Source organism: Bos javanicus, chromosome 1, assembly GCF_032452875.1.
Source record: "Bos javanicus breed banteng chromosome 1, ARS-OSU_banteng_1.0, whole genome shotgun sequence".
NCBI lineage: Eukaryota > Metazoa > Chordata > Mammalia > Artiodactyla > Bovidae > Bos > Bos javanicus.
Window position 1 is genome coordinate 6,430,759 of NC_083868.1, and position 18,361 is coordinate 6,449,119.

The 18,361-nt window shown below is 40.8% G+C and overlaps 1 protein-coding gene across 11 annotated transcripts in view; it reads left to right on the top strand.

Moving 5' to 3' along the window:
- Positions 1-919: 919 nt before the first annotated feature.
- The window catches only part of GRIK1 (glutamate ionotropic receptor kainate type subunit 1), a 467,817-nt gene continuing 450,375 nt past the window's right edge, over positions 920-18,361 (top strand). For all 11 annotated transcript variants that reach the window (XM_061419459.1, XM_061419725.1, XM_061419550.1 and 8 more), the window contains exon 1: positions 920-2,334. In XM_061419459.1, coding sequence (XP_061275443.1) covers positions 2,217-2,334 — 118 coding nt within the window. In that variant the 5' untranslated portion in view covers positions 920-2,216. The remainder of the gene's footprint in view (positions 2,335-18,361) is intronic.

Sequence of the window (18,361 nt, forward strand, 5' to 3'; positions counted from 1 at the left end):
GAAAATGAAAGTGTTAGTCACACAGTCGTGTCCAACTCTTTGTGACCCCATAGACTGTAGTCCACTGGGCTCCTCTGTCCATGGGATTCTCCAGGCAAGAATATTGGAGTGGGTTGTCATTTCCTTCTCCAGGGGTCTTCCCAATCCAGGGATCGGACATGCCTCTCCTGCATTGCAGGAAGACTCTATCCACTGAGCCACCAGGGAAACCCTATATCTATATCTAATCTATATCTATATATCTGTATCTATGGGTTTCCCTGGTGGCTCAGATGGTAAAGAATTCGCCTGCAATGCAGGAGACCTGGGTTCAGTCCCTGGGTTGGGAAGATCCCCTGGAGAAGGGAATGGCAACCCACTCCATTATTCTTGCCTGGAGAACTCCATGGACAGAGGAGACTGGCGGGCTCTGGTTCACGGGGTGGCAAAGAGTCAGAGACTAAGACCCACGTGGGCTTCCCAGGTGGTGCAGTGGTAAAGAACCCGCTTGCCAATAGAGGAGACATAAGAGACGCAGGTTCTGTCCCTGGGTCTGAAGATCCCCTGGAGAAGGAAATGGCTACCCATTCCATTATTCTTGCCTGGGAAATCCCATGGACATAGGAGCCTGACAGGCTACAGTCCATGGGGTCGCAAAGAGTTGGACACGACTGAGCAACTTTACACACACAAACACATACACACACATATATACTCTCTCTCTCTCTCTCTTTATATATGTGTGTGTGTGTGTGTGTGTGTAGTGCCTGGCACTACATGTTAGAGTGAAGTTATGTTAGGTTTCTTTTGTAATCCTTTCCTATTGTAGGTCTGTAAACTGTGGACATGTTTTTCAGGTGAATTAACTCAGTGTAGGTTAGTTCTCCAAAATCCATACTTTGAGTGAAAAAAAAAATTGTCTATGAATGTTAATGCAAAGCTAGCCAACATTTATATAGAACATTCCCCCACAAAGCTCAAAGGAAATTAAACCAAAATGATCAAATGCTGATGATTTCCCCAGGGAAGCGTCCTTGTCCTTCCACAGAGAAATAGTCTTCAAACCTGCAGAGCTAAAATAGCCTCTCTTCCAGCGTTCAAACGTGCCAGTCGAAAAGAAAACCAAGACAAGGAGCCGCGCTGGAAGCTGCCTCTTTCCCAGTTCTGCATATGTAAATAGAGGCAATTTACAAGAGATTATCTGGGGTCTGAATAGGAGAGAAGCCACTTTAATCTTTGAGTACCGAGGTTTCATTTCTCCTTCTCTTCTTCCTCCTCCTGCTTTCTTTCCTCTTTGCCAGAGTTAAAATAAGAGCTCTTCTATTCCCCGAAATGCTGGCGTCCGAGATGGCGCTTTTCCATCAAGTGATGGGGAAGAATCTCCTCTCGGAGACCCTCACATAGGCGCCCGGGGACATTTCCAAGGAGGGTTCCTCGGCCACTCGCGGCCCAGCGCAGAGGTTGGCTCTGCTCTGACCATCAAGTTAAATGTTCTGCCTTCAGGAGGCAATCCTCAATACACTTTCCAGCCTTACGGCGCAAAGTTGAGGACGAGGGAGAATGTGCGTGCGTGTGCGCGCGTCGGGGTGTCTGGATGGGTGTATTGGGGCGGGCAGTAAATAAAGGGTGGGGCGAGCGAGGGGAGGCGAGCGAGGCGAGGCGGCCAGGGAGAACCGAGAAGCCAAAGCGTGGCTCGGATCCCAGTTAACCTGCGGGAGCTCCTCCTGCTCACTGAGAGCCCCTGCACCAACTCACCCCGTACCCTCTCCCCTTCTTCCTCCGTATTCTTTCTCCATCCCCCCCGCCACCTCCCACTTGGTCTCGTGGCACTCTCCACCTGCCCCCCATCCCTGCCGCCACCCCACTTTCTCATCTGACCCGAGGACGAATGAGGGAGACATTCCGGCGAATTGGGGCAGCAACTTTCCCCGGCTGGTCTCTCGGTTCCGGGAGCAGTTGCGCGCGGCTTCTCCGAGACCCGCGGCCCATGGAGGAGGAGGACGAGGAACGGTGATGGGCTAGCGGCAGAAGCCAGAAGCCCAGAGCGAGCCCATCGTCGCCCGCCGGCTCCGCCATCCCACGCCGGTTCCCTCAAGCTCTTTCCGCCAGGGGAGCGCGCTGGGTATCACCGCGTTAGCATCCCAGGGAGGATGAGGCAGGGACCCGAGCCCAGCGGGCAGCATCTCCAGGGCGAGCGGCGGCGGCTGGGTCTCGGCATGAATTAAGACGCCAGGAAGATGGAGCGCCGCACACTCCTCGCCCAGCCCAGGCTGAGGACCAGGGACGCTGGCTGGACGCTTCTCTATTTCCTCGGCTCCGTCCTCCCCCAGACCGCCCCGCAAGTACTCCGGATCGGTGAGTGAACCCCGCGGGGCGGGGGAGCGCTCCAGGAGGCCCGCTCTGGGGACGCGGTGGCTCCCCGCGGCCAGCGCGGGCGCCTCGGGGTCCCGGGGCGAGGGAGCGCGCGTCGGTCCGGGGGGCAGGGGCTGGGGGCTGGTGGAGGTCAGTGCCCACCCGAGGCTCCGGGAAAGAAGCCGCGTCACCGCTTCCCTCCTGGCCAGTGCCGGGCTTCCCCGCGAGTACAGTTGGCGGGTTTCTTTTTTTTTTTTAATCGGGGCTCCAGGAACGCGGGCAAGAGAGCCAGCGATCCAGGTTCGCCTGGACCGGCTCGCTACTCTGAGTGTAGGGGGCTGCAGGCGGTCGGTTTGGGCCGGGAGATGCGCTTCTCCTCTGCGCCTCGGTAGGCATCGCGCTGTCCAGATGCACGCCCCGGGGGTCCTGGCAACCAAGTCTCTGGGTATCCGCGGGATGCCCAGATCTCAGGAGTCGAACTGGGGATCACCAGGGATGCGGGTTCTTCCCTGCGTCTGCTCACCCCGATCCTTCAAGTTTTCTTACTTAAGTTGGGTTCTTGCTCGAGGAGTCTGGAGGGTTCCGTTAGAGTAGGGCAGAGTTGGGGTCTGACTTCTGGCTGAGGGCTCGAGGAGTCAGGAGGACCGTCGAGTTAGCGCCGCGAGCCGGCCCCTAAGTTTTCCACCCTCTCCCCAGTCTGCCCCACCTGCGTGCCACTGAGCACGATCCAAACCGTCAGGGTAAGTCGCTGGAAGACTCTGGACTTTCGTCTCAAGGTGGGATAAAAGGAGACTGGAAGACTGAGGATAGGGACCCCGGGGGCCGCCTAAGGAGGGTGGGGTAGTAACAGGGGAGAGAGGGATCTTTGCTAGCGTGTGGACTCAGGGACCTAAACACACAGCACCCGCCACCAAGGTCTGGTCTGTGAAGGCACAGAGCGATTTCTGAGCCGCTTTTTGGGTTGAAAAAGCTCGTTGACTACTTTAATGCTCTCCCTGGCACACTAAAACCAATTTCTATTCCTTTAGTTCTCAGTTGGTCCTCTTCCCCCAACCTACTGGGCTTCTTAAAGACCCAGTGAAGGCGGAGAGCCGCAGGTGAAGTCTTGACACCACGGGGGGCTCCCAGCTTTTCCAGTTTCTCACTGTAGGCACGAAGACTGAGGTCTTCATCTCCGAGGACTTCTAACTTATACCCTTTCCAGGAACTGACCGAACGTGCATGGAACCATCCAGGGCACTCTTTCATAATGCCACTAAAGTGGCTGAAATTGTTCAATAACTATTCTGACCTGCAATGAACGCATCCCTTTTCAAAGATTCAGAACCTAGTTCCTGTCACTCAATATCCCCATTGAAAATTAAAAAAAAAAAAAAAAATGGAAGTTTACTATTTTGAAATGCATTTTCTCTAGGCACATGGGATCTGTTTTTCAAGGACAGAAAAGATCTCAAATACTAACTTTTACCGCAGATATCTTTCTCTAAATTATGATAATGCACATTTTAATGGATGATTTAGACTGTTCATTTAAGAAGTCCCAAAAGATTCCTCTACAAAAAGTACCACTCATAGCTAAAATATTCTTCACCTTAGTTATGTTTTAACCTTAAATTTTTTAATCTTTTTTTTCTCTTTTATTTATTTGGGGGGGGGGGAAGGGGGATGCAATCAACCCTACACACTCTAGGATTGTTCACTCCTATGAACAAACACAGCGTAAACAATGAGTATGTTACAATTTCCAGTGTTCATTAACTTAATTGGTATTTTGGGTATATTTTATATATCTTAAAAAAGACAAATTTAGACACTCTAGAATAAGGTATGCCAGCCAACAGTTTCCCCTTCCTGTACAATAATCTTAAGAAAGAACTTTCCTCTCCTATATCACCCAAATCTAAAGGAATTTCCGGAGGGGATGTGAAAGTATGTTAGGACATATCTATTCACAGATCTGATTATTTACCTAAGCTCCAAGCAATCACACTCATCCATTTAAATTAGTTTTCAGAGTTAAAACAACCCAACGTGATTCACCAACCTTAAAATATATGCTGCACAATAATGAGATTTTCTTTTTCTAAATGGGAACCAAAATGCATAAAGTGAAATAGCTAGCACGGTGCTGTTTATATGCAGGACAAACATCTTACTTCTTCTGGCTCCTCTGTGACCTGTGCCTGGCATGAACACCAACCTGTAGGCACCTAAGGACCATGCTTACTTTTAAACGCACATTTCAGCACCATGGAAACTGGCTTTAGCTCAGTGGAAACCTGCCTCTCTACAGTGAGTTTCTTATGTCAGTCAAGTCCAACAGTGAGTATGCAATATCAAAGGAGTTGGGGACTGAGCCACTGTGTGTGTTGAGAAAAGGAAAGAGAAGAATGAAAACACACTATTTTTCACTTCTTATCTTTCCTTCCTCTTTTCAACAAACCACTAACCATCTAACCAACCAACCCACCAATCAACCAATCAACAAAAAGGGACACTTGATCATTAACTTGCATTAGTATTATAAGTGTTCCAATAACTGGAAATATCCCCAAGTAAAACATAGATGTCTGGCACTTTGCACTGTAAGGAAGCACTTGAATCTTGGATGAATTAATTACACATCTACTTTTCTTGCAAGAGTGTCTGCTTAAACTTCAGCCATTGAGAAAAAAAGTGAATGAAAAGGATAAAATTTAACAGAAAATTCATGCATCCTAAGAATTAGAGAGGTCTTGATTATGTGTATTATGCATGGTTTTCATGCATATTGTGGATGTCTGTTGAAAAGTTTACAATCTTGAAACATAATTTATATAAAGGGGGTTCTATAAGGCAAAGAGGTCCTAAGCATTACTCCTAACTATACTTCAGAGGTTCTACAACAGCCAGCATGGAAGAGAAATAATGACTGGAGGCAGTGAGTTCTCTAGAGCACGCTGGGGTTATTCCTGTCTTTCTGTCTCACACCCCAGTGTTTGTCAACAGCCAGTTAATCACACACACCTGCTTCGGTGACAGACATCTCTGTTACATAGCCAGATAACCAATAGTTAGACCTGGGTCTAGGTGACTTGAGTAGATGGTGGGTACCACCAGTAGTGGACAAAAGAAAAAGAAAAACAATTCTATATGCATATGTAATTTCTGGGACAGATGTAGCATATTTCTAATAACAATAGTAACAGGATTAAATATTTGCATAGTATATTTTAATGTATCATCTCAGCATACCCAATCACAGAGGTGGTGGTTAGCTTAGCATTTAAGAGTTAAGAGTTGGGCCACCAGGCTTTCTGACACATGGTTGTTGTCAGACATCACAGGCTTGGGTTCTACCTCTAAGACTCACTAGAAATGTGTCTCAGCAAGACATTCTCTCTCACAGGCTTTTGTTTGCATCTGAAAAATCAAATTAAAGCAATTGCAACCTCACAATGTCATTGGTAAAAGTATAGAAAATAGATAAGGGAAGGGATATAAACAGTCTATGGATTTATTAGTTGCTTTGTAATTGTTTTTAATTTTTAGACTTGTTAAACGGATTTTTACTTTTTGCTCATTTCTTTTTGGCTGTGCTGGGTCTTCGGCGCTGCGTGGGCTTTTCTCTAGTTGTGGTGCGCCGGCTTCTCATTGCGGTGGCTTCTCTGGTTGTGGCTCTTAGGTGCCAGAACACAGGCTCAGTAGCTTGTGCTGCATGGGATTAATTGCTCTTCAGCATTGATCTTCCCAGACCAGGGATCAAACCCATGTCTCCTGCGTCAGCAGGCAGATTCTTTACCACTGAGCTACCAGGGAAGTCCTTTTGAACATTTTAAAAATTATTATCATTGAAATTTGTTTTCTAAACAGGGACCTAACAAGTAGTGTGGTATATGTTTCTGACACTTAATATTTCTGAGCCTGTATCCCTTTACCTGTGAATTTGTGGTAATGATATCTACTTTTCCTATTTCACAGGGGAGGATCAAATAAACTATGTTTTTTTGTTATTTGCAAACAAACCACTATAGAAATACAGTGTATTACTATTATGTAATTAAATATAGTATACAAAGAGAAATACTGTGGAATATGTGAATAGAATGGAAATTTACATGACAATATTATTGTTCAAACGTTTTTATCTCCTTAAGAGAGATCCAAATGTATTTTATTTCAACCATCAAGTTGACTATAGCATTATTTTTTAAATATTTAATCATAAATATCCCCAAAGTTCAAAGTAACACTGCATATTCATATTTTTGCTGAAGTGTACAAAAGCTCACAACTTTATTCTGCCATCACAAAATGAATTATTTGTCATTTTAATATTCATTCTTCACTCAACAGACAAATATTTATTACATGCTTCCTCACCTATGAGCTGGGCTTCCCTGGTAGCTCAGATGGTAAAGAATCCCCCTGCAATGTGGGAGACTTGGGTTGGATCCCTGGGTTGGGAAGATCCCCTGCAGGACGGCATGGCAACCCACTCCAGTATCCTTGCCAGGAGAATCTCCACGGACAGAGGAACCTGGCAGGCTACAGTCCATGGGGTCGCAAAGAGTCGGATACAACTAAGCAACTAAGCACACGCCCCTGTGAGCCAGACACATGCAAGGCATGCCACAGTGGACAAAATGCACCTGGCTCTTTGATTCTTATATTCTAATGTTTTACAATCTATGTCACCATGGAAAATTTTCATAAGGCCTTCAGTGAAGACACTTTTAATGTTTTAGTGTCAGATATTATTCTCGGAGAAGGCAATGGCACCCCACTCCAGTACTTTTGCCTGGAAAATCCCATGGACGGAGGAGCGTGGTAGGCTGCAGTCCATGGGGTCGCTAAGAGTCGGACATGACTGAGCGACTTCACTTTCACTTTTCACTTTCATGCATTGGAGAAGGAAATGGCAACCCACTCCAGTGTTCTTGCCTGGAGAATCCCAGGGACGGGGGAGCCTGGTGGGCTGCCATCTATGGGGTCGCACAGAGTCGGACACGACTGAAGCGACTTAGCAGCAGCAGCATTATTCTTGGAGAGTTCTCCATTCATTTTCTGCTTTCAGTTTATTATATCCATGTCATAGTCCACATGGAATAAGTCCAAGCCTTCAAATGCACAGAGGACAGACAGAGTGGATTCATGCTGCCAAACCTGGAGCAGAAATCCCTGCCTCTGTTTAGGAAGATCTATTTGGCCCTGAGGTAAATTTCACCCTGAGAAAGCATGCTGATGTCATCACTGACTTTAAAACTCCACTGACCCTGGGAAAAAAATCTGGAGGAGAAGCTATCTGATAGAGGATAAAAAAGGAGTCTCTGGATAATGTGAACGTATTTCTGCAAATGAGCAGATCTTTTGCCTTATTATCTGCATAAATCACCTTTTTCTTTAATATTGATTTTACAGGTCTAATGGATTTTACAGGTCTAATATTTATACTGTGTAAACCTGACTTGCAGTACTTTTTCTATATGGCTTTTAATCTCCAGTTTTGAGAAGGCCAAGACTTTGTGACTTTGCCTAAATTCCAGTGCTAGTTAGTAGGAATGCTGGGCTTTGGAGCTAGACATTCCAATCTCAAGTTTCAAGCCCTTGCATTAAACTATACTGTATTGTAAATGGACTTGTGTATGTCAGTTACACAACAGTTTAAACTAAGCTGAAGTCAAAATATCAGAGAAATGAACTGTTGCTGTTACTTATTCAGCAATAACTACATAAAGCAAAGTTAATGTGATTTATATTTGAGTATACTTTAGACATTTGTCAAAAAGGAAAGCCGATATTATCATTGGACTCCCCATAATTTCTCAGTAAGAAGGGGTTCAGGGAGATAACCTAGTTGGAGGGGAACCTTGTTGCCTAATATCTAGCCAACACACTATTTTTAATGAGACTGTACCAGCAATTGAAATGGTTTTCAGGGGAGATTGATTGATAGATACGAGTAGTGGTGAGTTATCCTATGGCCTCTTAATCCTCTTTTATTGTTTCACAGATAATTATCCATAGAAAATGTAACATATTTTATCTATATGCTAAAATTTTCCAGAAATTATTTCAGCTCAAAGAAAGAATGGTGGGGAACTACAAGTGGAAGGGAAGTCATATTTCTAACTGCCTTTTTCTAATTGGCCTCAAGAAAATTACTAATGTATTGTGTTAGTTATAGAAGGATAAATAATAATAACAAACTCATGGATTCATTGCAAAGAAGAAAAGTGGTATCATATGTGAAATGTATGACTTGTGTTAGGGTTAACGCAGGTACCTCCTCAGCCTGATCTTTCTTTTGGTTAATGAACAGGGTAGGAGTTTCGTGCTGAAGAATAATTGATTTGTCTGGTTAAGTAAGCATGGGGAAATGGTCTCCTTTAGAGATTCATAGGGCAGGTTTACATATTAAAGGTTGTTTCTAATTCTGCACAAAGAATTCTGTTTTGTTGTTGTTGTTTAATATGGTATCTCCCACAGTTTAATCATCAGAAGACCCTTACTTAAATCACAACCATTAAGGTCCTACTGAACTCATACTACCCAGAACATATTTAAGGAAACGCTGGACACTAAGACCATTGAACTGTCAATATATATACATCAAAACTCATGTGAGCACACATCCTGCTGCTTCTTCAGTCTTACCCAAATTCTGCCCACTCCTTACTTCAGAATATCTTTTTAAAAAGCTATAAGAATAGATTTAAAATGTTTAGATTGTTCTGTATTATGAAGAAAACATTTTTAAAAACCACATAGCCTATTCTGAAGGTATATCATTTTTATTAGCTTAAAATGTGATATGGGGCCATTTTCCTGTTTTCATTTTTGAGGCTTACTTTTTTAGCATTGTTTTAAATGGAAAAAATATATCAGTTTTATAATATATTTTCTAAGAATATAATTTGTAGTAAGTTAAAGTTCTTTTTATATTTAAACTCAAACTATATACTTTTTAAATGTGTATCTGATTTTTTGTGATAAATTTTCATAGAGAAATGCAAACATTTAAATAAAAAGGAATGTACACCAGCTACATGAACTAAATAAATTTCTCGTCTTGACTTTCTATTGAGATCAAGTTGTCATATCAAACTGGAAAAACCTAAACTCTAATTACATTAACATTCTAATATTATTAATTGCAAGTCAAATGGAAAGCTCAGGTTTACCCTGAAGGGAAAATAGTAAAGAGGTAAAAATATGCTATTTTGTATTTATGTAACTTGTAAGCTACTAAAAAATAAAAATCCCTGTGTGACTTGGGTGATATTTTACTCTCTTTTTGTTCTTTTTCAAAATTTAAGGGTTTTTAAAATGTAATTTTGTACAATGTTATGTTAACATATTTATTAAATACAAGATAAGATTAGTTACAAGATGTACTTAAGAAACAATGACATTGACTAAATTAAGAGTAAATTCCTATTAACCACAAAACAATCTTACAAAAATACCATACAGCATTAAAAGCACTTTCTTTTAACCTCTAAATTATTTTGCTATATTATTAGGTACCTTAATTGGCTGAATACTTTTGAAAGACTAGGCTATCTTACATCTTTTGATAAATTACTAGTTAACTGCTGATTGGGGAAAAGCAAAACACAAAATAAAATAATGTATAAAAGCCTATTAACACTAAAATTCTGACTGAAAAATGTTTCAAAAGGAACTCACCAATGTATGCTTTATACTAGAATTTATTTTTATTTAATAGAAATCTAGTGATTAATTATTACTCTTGTCATCAGTGATCAATTTGAAGACTGGCAGTTCACTACCACTTATTTTTTCTTAAATATGCAAAATGAAAACTATATTAAAATGCATTATTTGTTTCACTGAGCAAGTCAAAGATTATAGACTATATTAAGGTGAAACATGTACTGTATTTGATCAATTAAAACTCAACTCATAAACCGATTGGTATTCACAATAGACAATGACGCTCTAGGAGCAATGAACACAACGGGCACCCAGGCATCCTTGTGGACGTGGACACTTTTGGGACTGACGCAAAAATACACGAGTATCATGGAGTATCATGGAGTATCTTGTAATGCCAGAGAAAGAAGTGGTCCAAAAACCCCACTGATGGTAGTGTGTTAAAGGTTCACAGGTATCAAGTACTGGGCTCCCAAGGTCAAAAATGGAATAATTTGAGCAAACATTTTTTTAAAGTAGTATTGGGTTATAAAGTGTCAGTCACTTAGTCATGTCTGACTGTTTGAGACCCCATGGACTGTAGCCTGCCAGGCTCCTCTGTCCATGGAATTCTCCAGGCAAGAATACTGGAGTGGGTTGCCATTTCCTCCTCCAGGGGATCTTCTGGACCCAGGTATTGTACCGGGGGCTCCTGCATTCCAGGCTGACTCTTCACCACGTGAGCCACCAGGGCAGTCATGTTCTGAAAGCTCCAAGTTATTACGATTTTCTGCTTCCCTCTCAGCATCTCTGTCTGGTGACCCTAAATCTCTCCAGTTCACCACGTCTAACCAAACGTGGGTTAAAACCAAAGTATAAAATAAATGACCTTGAATTCATACTGATATAAATAAATGATTAAAGTTAAAAAATGGGGGAGAAGAGACATATCTCTGAAACAAATGAGCCAAGTGATCAAGGTCAGTGTTACTATGCATAAATCATATTGATAGTATGTACCTTTGATGTGATAAGGCAAATGGCACTTTTCTTATCTGGGTTTCATCTCCAAAATTCAGATCCCCACTCTAAACATGAGAAAAATGTCAGATCAATAGCAATAGAAGGCATTCTACAAAATATGTGGCCAATACTTGCCAACACTTTCAAGGTCATGATAAACAAAATCTGAGAAATTGTCACAGCCATGAGAAGTCTAAGGAGACACGATAAATAAATGTGATTGGATGTTTTGAATGAGATTCTGGAAGGAAAAAAGGATATTAGGTGAAAATGAAGGACATTTGAATAAAAATGCACACTATTGTACTTAATAATAGTGTATCAATACTGTTTCATTCATTTTATGTTTTTTGTTTTTTTTTAACTTTTCTTATTTTTTTAAATTTTATTTTATTTTTAAACTTTACAATATTGTATTGGTTTTGCCAAATATCGAAATGAATCCGCCACAGGTATACATGTGTTCCCCATCCTGAACCCTCCTCCCTGTTTCATTAATTTTAAATGCACTATGCACATATAAAGTTGTGAATAATAGGAAAAACTAGATGTGGAGCATATGAGAATTTCTCTGAATGTAAGTCTAAAACTGTTCTAAAAAATAAATATGTAAAGTCTATTAAAAAAAAAAAAACCCGTAACTCATATCAAGATCTCTTCTGCTATAACTGTTCCTACCTACTCTGTAGTACAGAAAAGTCTATAACTAATTGCATCAAGGAAAATAGAAAACCGATTGTCAATTCCATAGAATATGCCACATAGTTTTCTAGAGTATCATTAAAATAACTACAACAGAATATAATATCAGAAAAATCATTAAGGAAATAAACTTTATATAAAACTTGCTATTGATAAAATGTGATGCTTGTATGTCCTCTTTAGAATTCTGCTATGAGTTTATATAAAATCAGGCATCAGCTGTTTCAATCTATTAGCATCTAGGTTTTCAGCAATTCTGTACTTTTTGTACTTAATTAAACAAAATTTAACTTTGAATATTGATTCAAGCATTGTGACATACTCTGCTAGAGGCTGTAAGTGTGGATGTCTTAGGATGAATTCTCATAGCAAACCATTTGCATGGTTCCTTTTCTTAGCAAAACTGTCTAAATATGTCTTTAAAAATCAATACTTAATTCCCAGGGCCAGTACTTTATAATTCAAATTGGGGAAAGGATGGCAAAAATCAAATGTTTTTCTTTTTCATTGTGAAGACTCAATTACGACTTTTAAAGCTTTTCTTTTTTAAAAAAATTTAAACCTCTAAACTGTTGGATTGCATACTTTGGGGAACCATAAACAGAAGCTGCATTCTGATGACCTGCCTATGTTTATATTGTATAAGATGTTACTGTATCTCCTAAAAACAGACTAGTCAGAGAGCTCTATCTTTTGAGTCTAAAGGACAATATTCATTTACCTTCTGAATTCTGGGCAGTGTGTGTTTCTTTTAATTCAGGATATATTTGAACTCTAAGGCTGTTTTTGTACAAGCTTACCGAATTGGCAAGAACCTTTATAAATGATTGTAAATCGACTAAATCAACAGGAAGGAATGGTTAAGAAAGGAATAGTTGAAACTCAAGAAAGAAGGATCTATTAAATGTAAACCTTATGGTAAAATGTAGGCCTTAAAATGAAAACTGCATAAGAAGTAGTGTATGATTTTACATATCTTGGATTGGGAATGTTTACATTTCATCCTTGCTTATAGATAACTCGAAGAATTAAGGTGGAAAAAGAAAGTCCATTTGTTTTGTGAATACGGTGAGTTACAGGTGAAATTTTTTTTTTTTTAATTTAGATTCCTATTACTTGTCCTTGCCTAATTTAAAAATGAATGGTTAAAGTCATCATTCTGTACTTTCTAGATTATTCTAGCAGTCCCTTTGCATGCAGTTTGACAGAGTGCAAAGCTCACCAAAATGAGAATGTTTCCAGTTCTGGTGATTGCTAGCTTGGCCACGTCTCCTAACCTTTAAATAAGCCCATTTCCTTGGTTGAGGAAGCCGGTGGTAAACAAAGGACATGGGCAAAACGGTTACCCCAGCCTCGCCCTCAGTTCCCTCTACAGTGTTGGTTCTGCTTTATTGTCATTGGTCTGAACTGAGAAACCTCATGAGGATATGCAACACCTTTGTACTTAGCACTTACAGCCACGGCATCGGCATCACATGTGTGGAAATGGGACTTTGTTCATTTCCCTGAAATTAAACCTGACTAGGCACACAAGCCCCTGTATCCACCAGGACCACAGCAAGGTTTCACTTTCAATTTAAAATGTAAATTTCAAGAGCTCTCCTTTCTTCCTTTTCTCTGCATAGACCAAAGACCCCTCCGTGTCCTTCAGGGAGATGAGTTTGCTGTTGTTTGTCCAAGACATCCACTGTGATGATTCTGTCTGAACCCAGGTACTGACCTCTAACTCCAGGCATCCACTGCCCACAACCGCAATCGGAGAGCCCACCGTGGTTCACTTTCACCCTTTGAGACGCAGCAGTTCTCTGTCTGATTTCTGAAGTGGGCTGTTTACGCAGCACCTCATTAAGGAGAAATCCATGGTTCACATAGCAGCAATCAGCCTCAAGTTATCTCCAGGCCCCAATTATCTCAGGCCCTTTCTGTTCAAGAACACAATGTCTCCATCTCCATTCTCATTTATGTACCTCAAACTGCAAAACATGCAGATTGTACTCACAGAGAACACAACTGTATGTGGGTCTGTGTACCTCAGATCCCAGGGGTTCTACTGACTGCCTGTCTCAACTCGAACTTTCCATCCTGCAAAGAGGGGAAACAGATCTGGATTCTTAGAGTGCCACACATTTATCTGAACTCTAATGTTGAAGCTTTAAGCACTAGGGTGATTTTTTAAAATATGTTTAAACTATGATTTGAAACTATTTTTAAAACTATGTTTAAACTATATTTTATAGCTGTTTCAAAAATTAAGATAACAAAAGAAGCAACAATAAAAGCAAACTTTGTACATTTCAGTTTTCTGCATTTTGCAAAAGAAAGTCTAGGTTTTTAAGGCCTCTCTAATTATTATATGGTATGTGTTATATCATAATTATATAATTAGTATACATTAATGTATTGCATATACATACCCACACATTACCACATATATTATATATATTACTATATATAATATACATATGCTTATAAGTTGCTTCAGTCGTGTCCGACTCTGTGCGACCCCATAGACAGCAGCCCGCTAGGCTTCTCTGTCCCTGGGATTCTCCAGGCAAGAACACTGGAGTGGGTTGCCATTTCCTTCTCCAATGCAGGAAAGTGAAAAGTGAAAGTGAAGTCGCTCAGTCATGTCCGACTCTTAGCGACCCCATGAACTGGAGCCTACCAGGCTCCTCTGTCCATGGGATTTTCCAGGCAAGAGTACTGGAGTGGGGTGCCATTGCCTTCTCCAAATATACATATAGTCGTGTATAAATGCCTAAATATATATTACAATTCCAGTTTAGGTTTTTCTCTATGCTTTGTTTATTTGATCTGGAGAAATATCATGTATGAAGCTAATTACTGCATTTCAAAATAACTTGGAAAGGGTAATGGTGATGTGCTGTGCTCTGCTTAGTTGCCCAGTCGTGTCTGACTCTTTGTGACCCCATGGACTGTAGCCTGCCAGGCTCCTCTGTTCAGGGGGATTCTCCAGGCAAGAATTCTGGAGTGGGTTGCATACCCTCCTCCAAGAGATCTTCCCAACCAAGGATGAACCCAGGTCTCCTGCATTGCAGGTGAGTTCTTTACCATCTGAGTCACCAGGGAAACCCAAGAATACTGGAGTGGATAATGTATCCCTCCTCCAGGGGAACATCCCAACCCAGGAACTGAACCGGGGTTTCTTGCATTTCAGGGGATTCTTTACCAACTGAGCTACCAGGAAGGCCCCAAGGGTGATAAACACCCTGTTTATGACTGGTGGTGGTGGGAGACAGAGAGAAAAGTAGAGAGGTGGGGCATAGGGATCATGACCATGACAAATTTTCTTAGGCTACAAGGGCTTTTGAAACATCTGTTCAGTGACCTATGGGAATATCTCTATTGGTCAGATTGAACATAAAGATTTAATGACATCAAGGTGGTGCTAGTGGCAAAGAATCCGCCTGCCAATTCAGGAGATACAAGAGACTCAGATTTGGTCCCTGAGTCAGGAAGCTTTCCTACAGTAGGAAATGGCACCCATTCCAGTATTCTTGCCTGAAAATTCCCATGGACAGAGGAGCCTGGCAGGCTACAGCCACAGGATCGCAAAGAGTTGGACACAATTGAGCACAGGGCCCAATTAACACAATAGGGCTGATAATACTTTTGCTACATCTAGGATCATTTGTCAGAAAAGAATCCATATTAAGGTACAAAATAAATATCTTAAGGAAGAAAATGATTTAGTAGGAAACACCCCAAAATGTTGTAAAGAATTGGTTATTACTAGTTTAATATTTCGGAGAAGGCAATGGCACCCCCACTCCAGTACTCTTGCCTGGAAAATCCCATGGACAGAGGGGCCTGGTAGGCTCCAATCCATGGGATCGCTAAGAGTCGGACACGACTGAGCGACTTCACTTTCACTTTTCACTTTCACACATTGGAGAAGGAAATGGCAAGCCACTCCAGTGTTCTTGCCTGGAGAATCCCAGGGATGGGAGAGCCTGGTGGGCTGCCGTCTATGGGGTCTCACAGAGTCGGACATGACTGAAGCGACTTAGCAGCAGCAGTTTAATACATGCAGCATCCTCTTCCAGGATACATAGCCAAAATGTTTTGCTTTTGCTGCATAGCCAAAAGGTAAATGGAAATCAGACCCAGAAGTTCCTTTCAACAGGCTATAAAAAGCATATAAATATAAAAACATTTTTCATGTGACATATATACAAATAAAATTCATATACATACATGTATAAATAAATTTAAAATAATAGTACTTAAGGCAGAGACTTCAAAGACCGTAACACCCAACTTTCTCATTTAATAAAAGAGAGCATTGAGATCCCAGAAATAAAAGCAGCCCAGCCTGAATCTCAATGATACTTTATTGCAACTTTGTTTTTCTCATTCAACTCATTTGAGATTTGTTAAAGATCTATACTTAAATCAATGAAGTATTGTAATCAACCAGTAAAATACATAGAAGTTCCAGAATACATGGGTCATAGAACTATCAGTGTGGTGTCTTTAAATCTGGATGCTCTGAGAAGTTATGTTTTGAGATGTGTATCAAAGGAGAAGGTAGACCAGAGAAATGGAGGTGAAGTATACAGTCCAGGTGGTGATAACTACTGAAAGAGTAAAATCCAGAGAAATTCTGACATGTGGGAAAAATATCAATAGAGAAATCTTAAAAAAAAGCTGTTAAATTTTAAATATGTTAAAAATCTAACATATCTTTAGATTTTTTTTTCCCGACTTTGTGTGATCCAAGCATTTCTGGTCAACTTGTCTTATATTTATTTGGGTTACAGGTGAGTCTTCATTTCTGATAAGACTCTTCCAAAAAAAAAAAAACTAGAAAAAACAATTACAAATGAATAATTAGCATTATTACTAACATTAATGAAAGCTGAAAGTGTTAGTCGCTCAGTCATGTCCACCTCTTTGTGACCCCATGGACTGTAGCCCACAAGCCTTCTCTGTCCATGGAATTTTCCAGGCATGAATAATGAAGTGAGTTGCCATTCCCTTCTCCAGGGGATCTTCCCGACCCAAGGATTGAACTCAGGTCTCCTGCATTGCAGGCAGATTCTTTATCATCTGAGCCACCAGCGAAGTACCAACAGTATGATTTGCTTCTTTAACTTAAGTGACCTTAGCCTTTGGTTAGATTTAATGCATGAGCATACAAGGGATGACTGTCTAGGGTAGTATCTATTGCTGACTTTTTGAAATATCATGAAAAATCACAAAGGCAGGCTATGGTGTGGAACTTCGAGATTCATCTTCCCAGCTCTATATCAGATATCGGAAAGGGAGGTGGAATGAGTAATTAATGTGATGCTTATAAAAAATGAATTCAGTAAACAATTCCTGGAGAGGATATTAAAATAAATTTACTGTACCATTCCTGAGGTCTACACTGCCTTTTGTTTCATATAAAGTAATCTTTCAAATTGACTTCTGGATTCTGAGAGTAGCATTTGACCTTTTCTTTTCCTTTCAGAGGATAAAGTTTTAATTTATGTTTTTTCACATTTCCCATTGTTTGCCTATTCATTTGTTCATTCTCATATTTATAGCTTGTCTTACAAAATTATTTCAAAGGCTTACAGAAAGGCATATATTATAACCTGATAAAAATACAATAATGAAGAGGAGGTAAGGGTGAAATAAAACAAAGCAGGGGCAATGTCCTTGAAAAGATGCCAAACTGGACCAGAATGCTTTATCTGAGCTTTCTTGTAGCTGAAGTAAGAAGGGAAACAGGACAAATCACAAAGTCCAAGAGTACAGTAGCTTAGACAAATTAAAGGTTTTTACATTACAAAATATGAAAGAAATATATCCTATGATCTTCATGAAGGGAAATGATGTCATGTTGTTGATACCATTTTCATGGTGAAATAGTGCATTCCATTCATTTGTTTGTTATAAAGTGCTCAGTATAGCTCTATGACCAGATACCAAATAATAACAAAAATAATTCTATCAAACATCCTGGAATGGAAATTTCAAGTAGTGTGGTTTGATCCAAGACGGAAATTTGTAATATCAGGGGAATGGATGGACTGCATGCTGCTGCTGCTGCTAAGTCGCTTCAGTCGTGTCCGACTCTGTGCGACCCCATAGACAGAAGCCCACCAGGCTCCTCTGTCCATGGGATTCTCCAGGCAAGAACACTGGAGTCGCATATCACTTCACAATTATCCATTACTATTGATCCTTGAGTCTGAGCTTTATTGGAAGGTGAGCAGCCGGGATAGCAGATTGTGGCAAAGTATGTGTTTCTGGTGGAAAGCAGAATCATACAAACCAGAAGGTACGAATGAGACCTTTCTATGAAATTAGGAAACCTAAACAAGACACCTCCTTAAGACCAAAACACCTGGACCAAAGTTTTATTCAGAAAACCCTTCTGAGTTTATCACATGGAATTACAATGTATTTGTCTGTGCTGGAGGACAAGGCTGCAAACATCATCAAGCATTGATCAGAGTTATGAAAAGAAAAAAAATAGGAGTAAGGAAGGAAGGAAACATAAATCTCTTTGAGACATCAAATGTAAATAATGTGTTTTTCAGGTGAATGGGAATTGTACACACACTGACCTGCTATATGGTCATCTATAAGCCAATAGTATATTCAGTATAATCTGTCCACCAAGATGATTTGGGTTTCAGAGCAGTTGATC